Source organism: Epinephelus moara, chromosome 8, assembly GCF_006386435.1.
Source record: "Epinephelus moara isolate mb chromosome 8, YSFRI_EMoa_1.0, whole genome shotgun sequence".
In the NCBI taxonomy this organism is placed as follows: Eukaryota; Metazoa; Chordata; class Actinopteri; order Perciformes; family Serranidae; genus Epinephelus; species Epinephelus moara.
In genome coordinates this window covers 25,206,923-25,222,104 of record NC_065513.1, presented here as the reverse complement: position 1 = coordinate 25,222,104, position 15,182 = coordinate 25,206,923, and the positions used below count along the sequence as shown (strand labels likewise).

The 15,182-nt window shown below is 40.5% G+C and overlaps 1 protein-coding gene across 2 annotated transcripts; it reads right to left on the bottom strand.

Annotated features, from left to right (window-relative positions):
• Positions 1 to 946: 946 nt before the first annotated feature.
• LOC126394311 (solute carrier family 28 member 3-like) lies at positions 947 to 14,403 on the bottom strand. Of its 2 annotated transcripts, none has more exons than XM_050051057.1 (14): positions 14,294 to 14,403; positions 13,751 to 13,836; positions 11,609 to 11,700; positions 9,649 to 9,838; positions 7,662 to 7,806; positions 7,416 to 7,529; positions 7,014 to 7,091; positions 5,969 to 6,049; positions 5,612 to 5,692; positions 5,371 to 5,496; positions 4,260 to 4,390; positions 3,399 to 3,567; positions 3,061 to 3,258; positions 947 to 1,361 (listed from the first exon to the last, which is right to left on the bottom strand). In XM_050051057.1, exons 1-14 carry the CDS (start codon positions 14,360 to 14,362, stop codon positions 1,245 to 1,247), a joined length of 1,677 nt encoding a protein of 558 aa, XP_049907014.1. In that variant the 5' UTR covers positions 14,363 to 14,403; the 3' UTR covers positions 947 to 1,244. The 2 variants fall into 2 exon arrangements, with proteins under 2 accessions (XP_049907014.1, XP_049907015.1); XM_050051058.1 differs by having other exon boundaries at positions 13,751 to 13,830; positions 14,294 to 14,363.
• Positions 14,404 to 15,182: the final 779 nt, after the last annotated feature.

The window sequence follows — 15,182 nt, the reverse complement described above, 5'->3', positions numbered from 1 at the left end:
AAAGAGGAATGAGTGTATACATGCACACAAAATTCTTTCAATCGGAATGACAAACGGAATAAACCACCCCCTTTAATCGGATTTAATTTTCAATCGGAATGACCGTTTTTCAATCGGAATGACCGTTTTTCAATCGGAATGACCGTTTTTCAGTCGGAATGACCGTTTACATGACCACTTTTAATCGGAATGGCCTTTCATTCCGATTAAAAGTGGAATTAAACTGTGCATGTAAACGTACTGACTGTTGACTTTTACTGGGTTTCACAGAAAATTGGTAGAATTATGTGTTAAATGATAGTTGATTCCTCTTTGACTTTTGTACCAACAGGCTACTTTTTGTTTGACATCTTCTAATGCTTGCAACCGTATACCAAGACTTAACTTAATACTTTGATTTTATGCACTGTGTCTTGTGCTACAAAGAGATTTTATTTTCAAAATATATTAATCAAGGATGAACTTTTCACTTTACATGTCAAGGGCATGAACACTCATAAATTTCAATGTTCAAGTTGTAACTTCTAATCTGTAAAATCTAAATCTAAATCCAATATTTTGCCAAAGTTGCTTATTTTTGTTTCTACCGTCTTTCATTTGTTGTTATTTTGCAATTCCTACTTGCAAATTTTGACCCCTGATTTCACATTTCTCTGGTTTTTGGGTGGAAACCTGTTTTAATTCTTCAATAATCCGGGGAGGCTTTTGTTTTGAATACAAGGTCTGTTTCAGTGTCATCCTTCTTTTGACATTTGCAGAAGCACACACATTCACACTTGGCATCTGTAACTTTGTATTGACAGTTGTTAGGACTGCCTTCATTACGTTTTGGAAATTTGTGAATTAGCGAGGGGGGGGGGAGAGAGAGAGATTGGGTTATCTGAGTTTCCTTTTGTTTCCCAGCCATGGGCTAAATCAAACAGTCTTAACTTCTCATTCAGCCCACACACTGCAACTTGCTTAAATGTAACAGATGGATTCATCACCACTTACTCCCACTCATGCCAGCCGAAAAACTCTTTATTTTCCATCCTGTACATTTCCACAGTGTGTGTGTGGCATAGATTGTATCTAGTGCTGTGTGCTTTGTATTAAGACATCTGGGACAATTAGCCTCATGCTGAATTTAAATGAGAACATGTTTACTCAGTATACTTTTCAACACTTTGATTTTTGCAGCATATGACACCAGCCAATAACTTTCTGAACTTTAATTTTCCTGTTCGCCTGTTTGACGTTGGTGCTCAGCTTTGCTCACAACTCATGAGGTGGCACTCACTCATCGCCCCGATTGCTATCCCCATCGAAGCAAAGTTGGAAAATCCACACAAAGCGTAGGTCGCAATGGTTTCAGAGTGGACCTGAAGGATAAAACAGAGTTTATCTAAATTATTATGTGACCAAAATATCCCAAAAGACTTTAATGCCTGTATCAAAATTATACTTATTACTCAACCTGTTGTCACCCACAGGGCATCAAATACGGTAGTTTGGTCAGTGGCCCTCAATGTCTGATACCATCACACACAACAAATTCTTTTAGCATCTGTATGAAACGCACTGGGTTTTCAACTAACTCCAATGTAAACTCATCTGCAGCAATGATGCAGTGTAAAGAGCAAAAAGGTCTGTGTAGGGTGAGAGGATGTTGTCAAACAAACACAGGACTTTCACTCAGGAGACTACAGATCATGTCCCATGTGAAACCAACTCAACTGTGAGTTTTTAAACTACGTAACTTAGTTAACATCATATGTCAGTCATGTCAGATACTTGACATACAGAACAGTAAAAAAAAGACACACACATCCCAATGTCCAATGGACTGGGTGCCGGATTTAAGCAACATCAGGAAAAGGAACAAATAGACACACATACCTAGTAGCTCCTGTTGGAAGGATTTTAATGCTGTGTAACTTTTTGAGCCAGCAGCTCTTCCTTAGACATGACATGGTCTAGGCTCAGGTGAAGTTTTAGAGTCCTCACATCCCTTGCGTAGATCCAAGGGGAGAGGAGGTAGCAACACAACTGTAACGCCGGATTTCCACTGGATGCGTGTCCGTTGCGGAACGGCAGCGCTGGTTATCCGTTGCGTGCCCCGCCATCCGTCAATACCCACCGGCTGCGTTTGCTGTGCGGAGCGGTGCAGCTCTGCCGGAAGACATCTTGGTGCACTGGTGTCAACGGGGTGAAATGCCGTCTGAAAACCTCTGACCTGTTGACTTCAGGCCTGCCTCTGCCCATTATGTAGTTTTCAAGGTGTAGTGCAGGGAAATATGATCCGCCGTAAACACTGTGTATTTTATTTTGAAAATTAAACGGATGTTTTATTTTGTTTCTGTGCACGACTTCCTGCCCCGCACGATCTGCTGTGTGCTGAATTGCTGCGTTGTGCTCCGGCATCTGGCAAAAATAGAAGTCCTGCGTATCTGTTGCAGAGGGCTCCGGAGTGCCGGAGCTGAGACGGAGCCGGAACGCAGCACAGCCGCAGCTGGTGGAAACACACACATTGACTACAATTGAATCCTATTGGCTCTGCTGCCGTGCCAGAGCGGAGACGCAACCAACATGCATCTGGTGGAAATAGGCCGTAATGGAGGCTTACGGCGCCCCAGATTCAAACGTCCAAAAACACATAATTGAAACCACAAAATATCTCCATACTGCTCGTGGCTGAATTTTCATTTTTGGGTGCACTATCCCTTTAAGTCCTCTTTGAACTGAAACTTGATATGAGGAATACTGAGAGTGTCATTGTTTGAAGTGTAGACCACTGACCAAGCTGCCATATTTGACAAGTTGCTGGTGAGAATGTGTTGTATCACCACTTATTTCCCTTGTCATATGCGGGTTGTGAAGATTCCAAAAACCTTGCCTTAATACGTTCTTAACTAAACACTGTTTGTCTACCATCATTTAGACATCCATTAGAGAAATAAAATTATCTAATGAGGCCATAACACTTTTATTGACATAAAGCCCCTCCACACCGACTAGTCAGCCACTCATCTATGTTGAAACTGGAAAAAATAACTGTAAAGAATGATGAGTAAGACTCACAGAAATATACTGCTTTACGTTGCCCACATATTCTGGTCCTCCTGATTTCCGCTTCTTAATTAACTCTGACAACTTCTTATAGGCAATAAACTCATTTATAAATGTCTTGATGCCAATCAGTTCAGCAACAATGAAACTGTCCTCCCAGGAAACACCCATCATGAACGAGAGAGGCATGAACACGTATGAGCAGATGAGCTAAACAGGACAGAAAGAGCAAAGAGTGAGTGCATATATGCAGGTTAATGTTTGAATATATTAAGAATATAAATATAAAATTACAGTATATGTTGGAGAGTTGGTGTATAAGTGTTTGAGTGTCAAGTCGGGGCCGTTACCGAGAAGCTGAGCTGCGGACAGTCCAACATCCCGCCCAGCCAGGCGAGGACAGCATTTAAAAAGGCTAACAGTGCCATGAAGGCAATGAGGTTGGTAACAATGTTGGCCACTAAACCCACTGCAGAAGATGCACCTTGGGATGCTGCCTCAAACACGTTCTTACTGTCTCTGAGGAGACACAGGCAACATTTGAACGGTTATACAACACTTTATTTTTGAACAGTACTGTATCAAAATAGCGCAGTGTCATCAGCATACTGGTGTTGCTGACATTTACTGTGTCAATACTGTGGTTGGTGCTGTAGATCATCTAAGGCTCAGGTTAGGTGAATGTAGATAACAAAGCACAAATCAATTTAAACAGACAATATTTGGTCCCTATTCAGATCTTTGTCAGGTTGATTGTTTACATCCAACACTTTGACTGATTTAAGTTTTATCTGTTTAATCTGTTGTTTCGAGTCAGTCTGCAGGTGTTACCTTTTTCATTAATCAAACTGGTTTGAACTGAATATATTTCAATTAGAACATTAAAAAATAACTAAATAAACTACTATCTATAATACATATATAAATAACGGTGAAAATATACAACAGATTTTTTTTAAATAAGCAACATAAATTAACATTTCATGTATGACAAAAGAAGGAAGGTGAGGCATACTTGTCTAGTCCTACCCCTATTCTGTTCTAATCCAACCAACTCTCCACACAGCGTCCATACCCACAACTAATGGTGTTTTTCAATGTCTATGTAATATAAGTACAATTCTAATAGAATAGAGATGCTTGAATGAAAACCATTTTTTGAAACAGTCTGTACTGTATTGTATTATAATGATGCCACTGTCCTCTCCTACCCATGGTCCAGCTGGAGGTCATCACTGGTTGATACACTGGGCGTCTCTGTTTCAGGCCAGAACATCTTGGCGATGGCCAGGGAGGCTGGAGCAGACATCAGTGTTGCTGTCAACAAGTGTGTTGCCTCAATCTCAAGAGAGAGGCACATTAAACAAGACATACATTTAATGGTCAATCATTCACTTCCTGACAGAGCTGTCATGAATTCCTATGTACACTCTCAGGCAAGATCAGGTTCAGGGTCAGTCACGAGTCCTTAGATAAGGACTTAAAAAGACTTCCAGGCTATATTTTAAACTGTGTTCCTAATGTCCGATATCCCTATGACTTTGTTAAGTTAAAGGAATACTTCCCCTCCAAATGACTAGTCAGTGACTCATCCTATGCTTCGCTGAATTTGTGAAGAAAACTTTGATCATCTTGCATGCCTCCAGTGGACAAAGACTCATTTTTTGATGAATGGGAGTAAAAGGAACTGCATATAACAACAGTAAAACTAAATCAAGACATCCATTGCAAACTCTCACTCAACCCGTACAGTAAAATCCAAGTCTCATTTATCCACTTACATGCTTAGTACTCCCCAAACACATACAATTTTGCTAAAACCAGATTACTGAAAGTGAAAACAGATGTTTTGATATAGTTTTGTTGCTGTTAAACATGGATCCTTATGACCTTAATTCGTCAAGAATATTTGCTGTTTTTGGATTTTTCGTTCACCGTGGAGGCATGCGTTAAAAATCAAAATTCTCTTCAAGAATTCAGCGTAACACAGGGTGAGTAATAGATACACAACTGATCATTAAGGGGATTAAGTATTCCTTTAACGGTTGGTTTAAAAACTCATACTTTACAGGTTAATTACTGGCATTCCCAATCTGGCACTGAAATAAATTATAATAAAAGGAATGTTGATAACCCTTAAGACATATTTGATCATTCATGTCCTGTTTTATGCTTATTGACAACCATTGTTTTTTTCAAATAACTCAATTGTTGATGAGATCAAGCCACAAACTGTACTTTCATAGTTTCCTTAAAGTTAATTTTTTAAAATACAGCCTTAATTGTGAAAACCTCCTCCCACCCCTGCATCCATCGCCTTACCCCAAAGGAGATATAGGCTCCCAAAATGGTACCAGAGACGCCGGCCATGCCTCCTGCCATCACAGCATGCATCTCAGAGCAAGTTAGTCCACTGATGTACGGACGGATCAAGAGAGGTGAGTCTGTCTGAAGGAGGAAGGACAAAGGCTGGGTGGATTTGGGACTAGTGAATTTATGGATTCATGTAATTATATCAGTGATTTGCTTGATGTGTTTGTTTACTGTTTAAACTGTTGTTTACCTGTCCCAAGAATATATTTCCAGCTGCGGCCATTGATTCTGGTGCAGATGTTGCCATGGTAACCTGCATTACGAATCCAATCTTTGAAAATATAAAATGAAAAAAATCACAGAAAATCAAAAGGAAATAACTGTAGAAAATTATAATATAAAATATACAAATTGGAAACTAAATATCCTGGTCGTCATTGTGTCATTGGGCTCATTTCCAGTTACTCTGAGCAGTTATCATTTCCCTTTTATCCCTTACACTGTATTTCTTATATGACAGGTGCTTTAAAAATAAATGGCTTGGAAAAATACATTTGCCATCAAATATTTCTCTCTGTCCGTGCACTTTATCCTCCCACTTCCTCACCTTGCAAATGAGCCAGGGCATGAAGCCAACGTAGTAGAGGATGGAGACGACAGAGCTTATAAAAACCAGTATAGGCATCACCTAGAGAGAGTCCACAATCATCATCATCTTTCGTATATATATTGTTGACATGCACACCAGAACCTTTGAGTCTCATCTTGGCTTTGATCATATTCAGAAAATGCAACACATTCTCACTCCGACCTTGTCACTTATCAACGTTTGGTCATGGACTTTCTACATCGAGATACGATGTGCAAGGTACCCTGGGTGGTTGTTGATGTTCTGGGACAGCGTGTCAAGTTCTGCCTGTCACATGCATTGTCTTCTTTCAAAACACACTTCTGAAATTTACTGTTTACATACAGTCTCTTTCAAAATAAACGCACTACGTCGGTACAACGCCGCCAACTGACGTTTTTTTCCCCCATAAACAACAAATGCACTTGGTTGGGTTCAGGAAAAAAGGACAGGGTTTGGCTTTATAATTTTACGGGACGCAAACACCGCTCTCCCGGGTGAAAGTCGAAAGTCGGCATTTGCTGAACCCATCCACCACCCTTCCCGCTTGCCCCACTCTGCCTTTCGCTGCCTTAACTTTAGTTCTTCTCCCGCCACGTTTCCCCAAGTGCTGTTAAGCTATAACGGCAACCTGTCGCATATTATGCAGACGTTAAAAGATGCCTTTTTCGTCGGGTGTCTGACACCGGAAATCATAGCCCAAGCGCAGGATTTCGACGACTTTGGAGTGAGACAGGGTTGGAAAATGACATTTACATGGAAAATGAGGTACCTTGTTATTCATATTCCTATTTGAACAATACAAACAATATCCAGATGTTTCGTTTTACGACTAACTACTACTTTTGCTTGAGCTAATGAAGCACCTGTATGCATCTATAGGTTTCTGAAACCAGAATATGATGTTACATGCCCAAACACAAACTGTATATCCCAGACACCCTGCCATGAGGTCTATGTACACACACTGTCTCATTCATGTGCACGTGCGTGTCTGTGTGCATCATATTGATGTGTGTCATACCTGGAAGACGAAGAGGTGGTCTCTGTAATTTGGACCAAACACAAACTTAGACCCAACATCTGTGAACGACATAAAAGTCTACATGGAGGAGATTTTGGAATTGTTAGCAAAAGACACAGAAAAATGTAAAATGATTGATTGTAAATTTTGTGATGTTTCAAAGCTACAGTGAGTAAAATCCCCAAATTTATCATAAACAAAACGAGACTCGGATGCTGACAGAGTAGGAAAAAACAAAAGAGGGACACAATCAAACAAAACAAGGAAACCAGGAAACAATAGAAAGGAATCAAAGACAATGAAAAGAACACAAAGAAATGAAAAAGGAAACTAAGAAACAAAAGGACAATCAACTAAAAACAAAAAATCTATGTGTGTGTGTGTGTGTGTGTGTGTGTGTACCTCGACTTGTTTTCCAAGCCATTGCAGTCCATCTAAGCCAAACTTTGTCCTTAGGATCAGCAGACCAAAGACAAACTGTAGCCCGACCCCACAGATTAAAGTTTGCCAACACCACTGCAAGACACATGCACAATACATATACATCCATACATGATCAAAAAGTTTGTGTGGTTGTGTGTGTGTGTGTGTGTGTGTGTGTGTGTGTGTGTGTGTGTGTGTGTGTGTGTGTGTGTGTGTGTGACTTACCCTGAATGGGTGTTTGGAGAACAGCAGCATTAAGAAGATGAGGAGCAGCAAACCAAAGAAAGACACAAGCTGTCTGGTCCCTTGCTGGGCCGTGTCCAGTGCCAGCCAGCACACCACGAACACCAGCAGTAACACACACAAGACCCTGGAGAGACAGAGAGTGATGTACAAAGGAGGAAGTGGAGGAAGCCAGGGAGATAAACAGAAACACACAGTCTGTACATCTGTAATATGTAATATACTGGCAAGAAGAAGGCGAGCGTGTTGTAAAGAAGTTACAGGATGACAGAACGAGGACTGCTTCTCTTCCATTGGAAAAATTTCTCATATACTCCTGTCATCTGTTTGCGGCTCAGTCGATGTGACGCATCATCTGCCACGCAGAAGATTTTAGGTCATTATAGCCAGAAAAGCATGCTGCCTTGCGTACTGCAAAATTGAACCGAATGTTGTAGAACATCCTGGCATTCTTGGCACATTGCATTTGACTTACTATGCAGTGGGACATACTAATGCTGCGTCTCAGATCGCGTACTTCTGTACTTACACTTAATATTTTGAGCGCATAAGTGCGTTCACACTGAGAAGTATGGAAAAATGCAGTGCACTATGAGATGGTGCACTCAAAACGGTCAAGAAGTTGAGTGTGGAACTATGGACACTTCTCGCCCTCAATGGTTGCCATCTTGGCTACGTAGCGGAAGGGGAGGGACCACTTTTCAAACTGGAAATGTATGCTGTACAAATACATGTGTTTTCTGCACTAAGCACAAGTATACTGCTGTCGGGTATAAGCCAGCAGTATGTTTGTTGGGTTAATTTAGCAGTCTGTAATGACTGGGGACCACAAATGATAACGCGAATGCTAATGCTAGTTTGCTAACTAGCTAATTTGCGGTCATCATTTCTGGTGAGTGCACAATGGCACTATTGATTTAATACAACACTACCCTGTCGAAATTTGCGCACTACACCAATGAGTACATAGTGCACATAGTATACTTCATAGAAGTGTACTGACGGAAGTACACGATTTGAGACAAATCTTTGGATATTGGAACGCATATTATGTTTTTTTTCACCAGGGCAAGAGAGGCTGTAGACACCATTGTTCTTTGCTTGCTGAAATGGTAAAATACACTGCTCAAAATGTAACAAATGCCTGGACAATGAACTTATTTTCCCTGCCTCAGATTCATTCTTTAGGTGCCTCGGTGCCAATTTTTATAAATAGTTTCTTTCTGTTTGGGGACAAATTGCCAGAATGAAAGTACAAAAAATAAGCATATAAAATGTAATCTAACAACAGCAGCAGATCAAGCCACATGTAAAATGTGGAAGGTTAAGGCCCAACAGATATGGCGCCAAATCAACTGCAAGTCAAGGTAAATTCAGATTCAGCCTTTAATGGCTACAAGAATAGGAGAGAGCACCATGTTGTTGCTTCAGGCACACTGTAATGATGGCCTGATGGAAGGAGATCAAACTCCTTAAGCTGGGTGAAAGTTGAGAATTTTTAACCCTATTAGTTACATGTGTGTGTTTAACCTAATGTTATATTCCTGTTATATTGTTATACCATTTGTTACAGTCTGTACTGTGCCTCTGCTTCACCTTTCCAGTGAGGTAAGTGCCCTTGAGCTAGTGCAATTACCTTACTTTATGTGCACTGTGGCACACAGCAGTTCTCACACTCTGCCATCAACTGCTCGTTTCCTTTATCCTGCTCTGTTTGAATTCAGTGCTCATGCTGATTTAACGAACAATGAATTTCCTCAGTCTGAGGACATTGTCGTTGCCAGGAGACAACATGTCTGAACTGTCTTGCACATTACATACATCAGTTACAGCTGCTGAGAGAGATTTTTTAGTGTACTGACTCTACAGTTTTTCCCAGTGTCATTACGGTGAGAGCACCAGTGAGCCTCCCTCTGTGCTCTGATGAGGAAGGTGTGCATCAGGCGAACTGAAACAAAACATTTCTCACCATTTGATCCAAAACCAGTTTTTGCCGAGAAGGTCTCTGATAGGAGAGAGCTCCTCCCATACCCGGTCGCCATAGCGGCCCATCATCCAATCCCAGACCAGGAAGAATACGGTTACCAAGGCGATGACCAGCAGCACAACAGCCCGGTTGAAGTTCAGGACACATGCCGCTATCACTATGGCAACGAGGCCTGAAACAAATTTAGTATTAATATGATTATATCCAACAAAGCTGACATTATTTTCTCTCATCAGAACAACTCACATATCTTCCTTTTATTTCCTGCTTTACTTCCTCTGGTTAAAAACACAGCAGGAGGAGTGAGCACTGAGAGTACAGAGATGAAAACTGAACACATCCTCAAACGGCAAATCTGACTTATGGGTGACTCTGATGATGATGGCACTTAAAAAAATTCTACATGTAAAACAACTACAACAAGGTCTGATTTTTACCATAAAGTCTAAAGTGTTGTGAAATCTTAAAGAAGCATTTCACATTTCAAACCCCCACATTTAAGTTCTTTTATCTTTGTTTTCTTGCCTAAGTCTTCAAATGACACAGTGTGTGCTCATCTGTAAACATCAAGCCCTCTGACTTACAAATACGGAACTGAACTGAATTTAATTAAGATATGAATGCAACTGTTCTGCCGCATTTTAACTGCATTTTCACCCGTTAGTGAAGAGCATATTATATCAGCCTGAAAATGGTGCGATTTCTTATTTAGTTTTTATAGGACTGAAAAAAACAGAGTTAGTAGTTCAAAATGAGGATATCAAAAACAATTCAATATCTCGAGGTGCAAACTTTTGTTGACGGGTTAATTTCTTGAGCAAAATCAACTTTGACTCATCACAAATACTGGAAATTAACAAAGTTTCTTTGTAGATATGCAGGTTCAGAAGATAAAGTTTGAGCTTTAATTGGATGTTTAATGATCCAGTGTGTAGGATTTAGAGGCATCCACTGGCAGAAATGGTACATAATATTCATAACCTTGTTTTCATTAGTGTATGATCAGCTGAAAATATGAAAATCACCTCAGAATAAGCCATTTATATCTACATATAGAGACAAATGACAAGCTGGCTCTACATAAGGTCATTTGCATTTTTACGTTGGCTACAGTCCTAACAAATTAGGTCATATGTATCTGTACAATATTTGTAAAGAGGACAGACGGGTTTTTATGACACAGACTTGAGAGCAACATAACATGTTGTATATGTCGCAGCCTGCAGTATGTTCTGTTATTATTTTTGGATCAATACAGTAACACAGTACCACTAATTGCTCTTTTTAAATTGCTATAGGAGCCAACAAAGCCAGCATTGGCACTGTGTGTGTTGCTGTGTGTGTGTGTGTGTGTGTTGCGTGTGTGTGTACATACTCTTGTATCTGTGTAGTCTGGACAGCAACACATTGAACATTCAAATACTCAACATGTGCTCTGATAAGCAATGGCTTGATTTTTCCATTAAAAATCATGGCAATTAGAAAAAAACTCTCTGTTTTTCCTTTGTCAGTTACACACACACACACACACACACACACACACACACACACACTTTGCTCTGAGGCATAGAGCATGTAGGTCTAACCAGCGCAGCCAGTTCTCAAAGATAAATTAAACAGCCCTTTACAAGCGCTCACGCAGACTCAAAGTCCTAAAGCAAGACCAGAAATTGATTTTTCAGTATACTAAGATTTAATCCTATGTGGCTGCATAATCACAAGTAGCAAACAAAGAAAATCAATTGTTCAGAGCAGTGGACACACTTTGTCTCTGATAAAATCTTAACATTAACGAGAGACTCCTTCATGCTGCAAATTTAAGCTGAAAGACTTTGATACTCAGGCTACACATGTGGAGCATGTGGAGGCCCCCAGACAGAGACCTGCTGTCCATTCAGGGTCCCCAGTTGCACTTTAACAGATGCTAACAAAGATACTTTACCTGCTCCTAAAACCAGGCGTTTAATCAGGCGGATCTGGTCTTTGTGCTTTGCCAAACAGCCCTGGAATGCCTCCATTTTCTTCTCAAGCAAGCTGGGCACACAGAAAGGAGAATGATAAGGGGCAAGATAAGGAGAGAGGACATGATTTGTGACAACAAAGGACGGGAGAAAGGCTGGTGATTTAGAGGAAACTGAGAAAATGTGACATGAAGAATGGGTCTCATGTTGGAAGTGATATACAAACAAATTTTCACTTATTTTTGTTTGTATCCACAGGTTGTTCTTATTTTGTTAGTAGCCATTGATTTCTGGGATGTTTTTGCTCTTCTCTTAGGTAAGAGAAAATTCAATGAGTGGTAGAGAGCACTTTTACCAAGATAAGACAAAAACATTCTGTTTTTACAGTCCATAAATGTCCCTCTGATGCAAGGAAACACAAGTTTTAAACTTGAGGAACATAAAAAATGCACCATATAATCAAATGTAGATTATTCTATTTTCGGAAGCATGATTGGATCATTAAATTTGTCCATTGACCCCAATTAAGACATTAAAAAAAAAAAGTACGGCAATGCAGTGTTTTGGCCTCCATTTTTTTTTATGTCAAACCATTTTCTATAAACTTCAGTCACTGTGCGTCCCTCTGAAAGTTTCGCATTGCTGGGTTTTTGATTTTTCTGTAACACCACCACTGACACTCTGTAAAATCACGTTTACTTGTTTAGGTTTATTTAACAGTGTGTCAATTCCACGACCGCAGAAGTTCTTCTTCTTACAGCCTTTGTACTTGGTGGCTTCTCTCCAACTGACCTATGGCTAAGTCCCGCCCTCAAATGTGATGAGCCAATCACAGTGCATATAGCCATTCCCATACACTCGGACATTCTCTGCCTGGACGTTTATTGAAATGCATTACAGAAAGTCAGTTTTGTTCGGTTTTATGAGCTTTTTCAGAGATTTGAAGTTTAAAAATGGTCAAACGGTGTGCATGGGGTACATGCAACTCCGACACAAGGTATCCTGAGAGGCTGGGCGACGAGGTGTATTTTTTACACTTTAAACCACATCTCAACCGAGAAAAGTGTCTCCTTTGGATAAAGTTGTGTGGTAACGTTAGACCACAACATCAACTCAACGTGAATAAGATTAACAATGATGTCTACATCTGTTCTAAGGTAAGTCAACATTGTGTTTGAGGCAACATATTGTCACTTTGCTGGAAAGAAATATAAAGTTATCTTTAACATCTCTAGCTAACGTTAGCTAAAGTTAGCCTAACGTTAGCTCCTAGCTGCGTTGTTCATCATGTCACCTTGTTTGCTGGGAGTTCATTAGCCTATTTTGTTCTAGTTTTGTACTTTGGTGATCGTACGTCATTTAGCTGTTGTCCAAAGGGCTCTAGTTAAGCTAATGTGTGGGGAGTTAAGCTACAGCTTATCTGTAATTGTAGAGATAACAGAGGTTAGCAAACGTTATGCTTAATGATTCAGTGTAAATACTGTAGCACCAAACTAACGGAGAGACACTCTTGGTAAAGATGGTAAAAAGGCCGTTATCCTTTTCTCATATTCTGAGCCAAAAACCTTAACTTCAGTGGCACTTTATCTTGTTGTCTTTGATGGCGACGGCAACGAGATGCGGTTCACAAGCGTACACTGTGACCTGTACATTTTGGCTTGTAATTTAAGCTTTTCATCGACCTTCTCAACAATAAAATGATGAATATATCCATCCTATGCATAGTTTAGGCCCTTTTGGTTACTTCTCAATGATATCTGATCGTTATGTCCCCAAAAATCAATTGCCTCTTGCAAAATGCTGTGTACTGTGACACCTGCCATAGCGCCCAGTCACTGAATGTTGATAGTTTGTCCGAGTTAGTGGAAGGGGGCGTGGCTTAGCCATTGGTCAATTCTTAGGCATGTGCCAGAGTATTTGCACACGGTACAACACCTGTCCTTATACAGAATTCAGGGTGCGTTACCTGTACTAATAAGGGATCAAGTGGGATTCATCATTGAGCACACCGTAAGAGCAGATTTGGATGATTTGGTGCATCTGGAGTTGACCTCTCTTATTTTTTCTCTGAACAGAAAATTAAGAGAAAATTCAAGAATTTAAAGAGAAAACAAAAATACCACCTTTTGTTATGTTGTTCTGGCTTGTCGTGTGCATCGTCCGCAGCTTCAGGAGAACTGTCCACTTCAATGTATATCTGACCCTGCTCCTGCCACACACACACACACACACACACACACACACACACACACACACACACACACACACACATGCACACAGCTTGAGGATAAAGAATACTCTAAATATGCTTACCTGTGGTTGTTTGTACAGTGACACATATTGACTCTGAACTTAAAGGCAAACCGGTTGAAGGAGAACTTCTTCTCCTGTGCACACTGTGCTCATGTGTTTCTGATAAAAGGTCTCAAACTACTTATCCCAGTCACTTGAATCCCTTGGTACAAAGTTAGCAGCCTGACATTTGCTCGATTAGCTGGGCGAATGGTTTGATTCTGTAAAAACTGAGATAGAGAGATGTTGTTTAAAGCAATGGCTTTTTCCATAGTTACCTATAGTGTATGGTTACAACTGCCTTCAGGGGTTCTCTAATGTTTCCATTTAAACAGTATTATTCATGAATAGCTCGACAAACAAGTCTAGCTTACCTCTGGCTCAAAGGCTGTGTTGTCTTCACCCCTTTTCCGACTCTTCTTTGCTATTCCATTCAGCTCCATTCTCTTCCTGTTCACGTATTTTCAAACACTGGCCAGACTCTAAGCACACCTGTCTAGTCCTTTTCCCCTCCCATCCTCCCTCCTCCTGCGACTCTCTGTCTCTCCCTGCATCCATTTCCCCCTCGCTTTCCTCCCTCGGGTCCTCTTTTTGGTACTTTGTTAGTTTTTAAGATTCTGTGGATGTTTTCGTCGAATGTGTTGTGACAAGGTTATCAATTTCTTTCTTTGACAAACAGACACGCAAACATAGGCACACATTAATGAGGTCTCTGTTCGGCTGACTGATATCTTGCCTAGCTGTCATCAGATTAAAGGCCATTACGGGATTAGCTCGACACACACAGACTCAAACACACACTAATGTGTAAGGCTGAGTCATGCAGGTTCTATTCATTCACGCTAACTTTCCAAATATCCGACCAAATACCAGTCAGCGTGACATGACCTCTCTCTTCTCTTTAACTCAGTCATTTCTTCCAGCCCCTGAAAGGACAGTCTGTACGTTTACAATGTCCCAGTGTTTGCAGTCATGGACAGAGTCAATAGTTCTCGCTGTCTCTTCCCTGAATTAAATTATTGTCACAGAAAAACTCCCTGTTCTCTGCTCATATTGTATTGTTTCTGTATGGATGCAGCATTTGCCAATAACACTCTGTAGTGTCATATTTCTCATATGGTAAGTATCCCAGCAGCCACTAGAGGGCACTAGTGTATAATTTCTCAGACCCATATTATCTGAATGGCAGTAATGTGGAGGTTATGGGTTCATGTCAGTCCACATAACTGACATGAACTTTATTTATATTCAGGACACACTGGG

Bases quoted from the DNA above. Each gene is read 5' to 3' on its own strand.
- LOC126394311 (XM_050051057.1), bottom strand. From the start codon at position 14,362: ATGGAGCTGAATGGAATAGCAAAGAAGAGTCGGAAAAGGGGTGAAGAC. The intron at 11,701-13,750 runs GTGGTATTTTTG...CTGTGTGCCCAG, and splicing joins CCAGAACAACATAACAAAAG to CTTGCTTGAGAAGAAAATGG. The intron at 3,568-4,259 runs GTAGGAGAGGAC...GTGTCTCCTCAG, and splicing joins GACCTCCAGCTGGACCATGG to AGACAGTAAGAACGTGTTTG.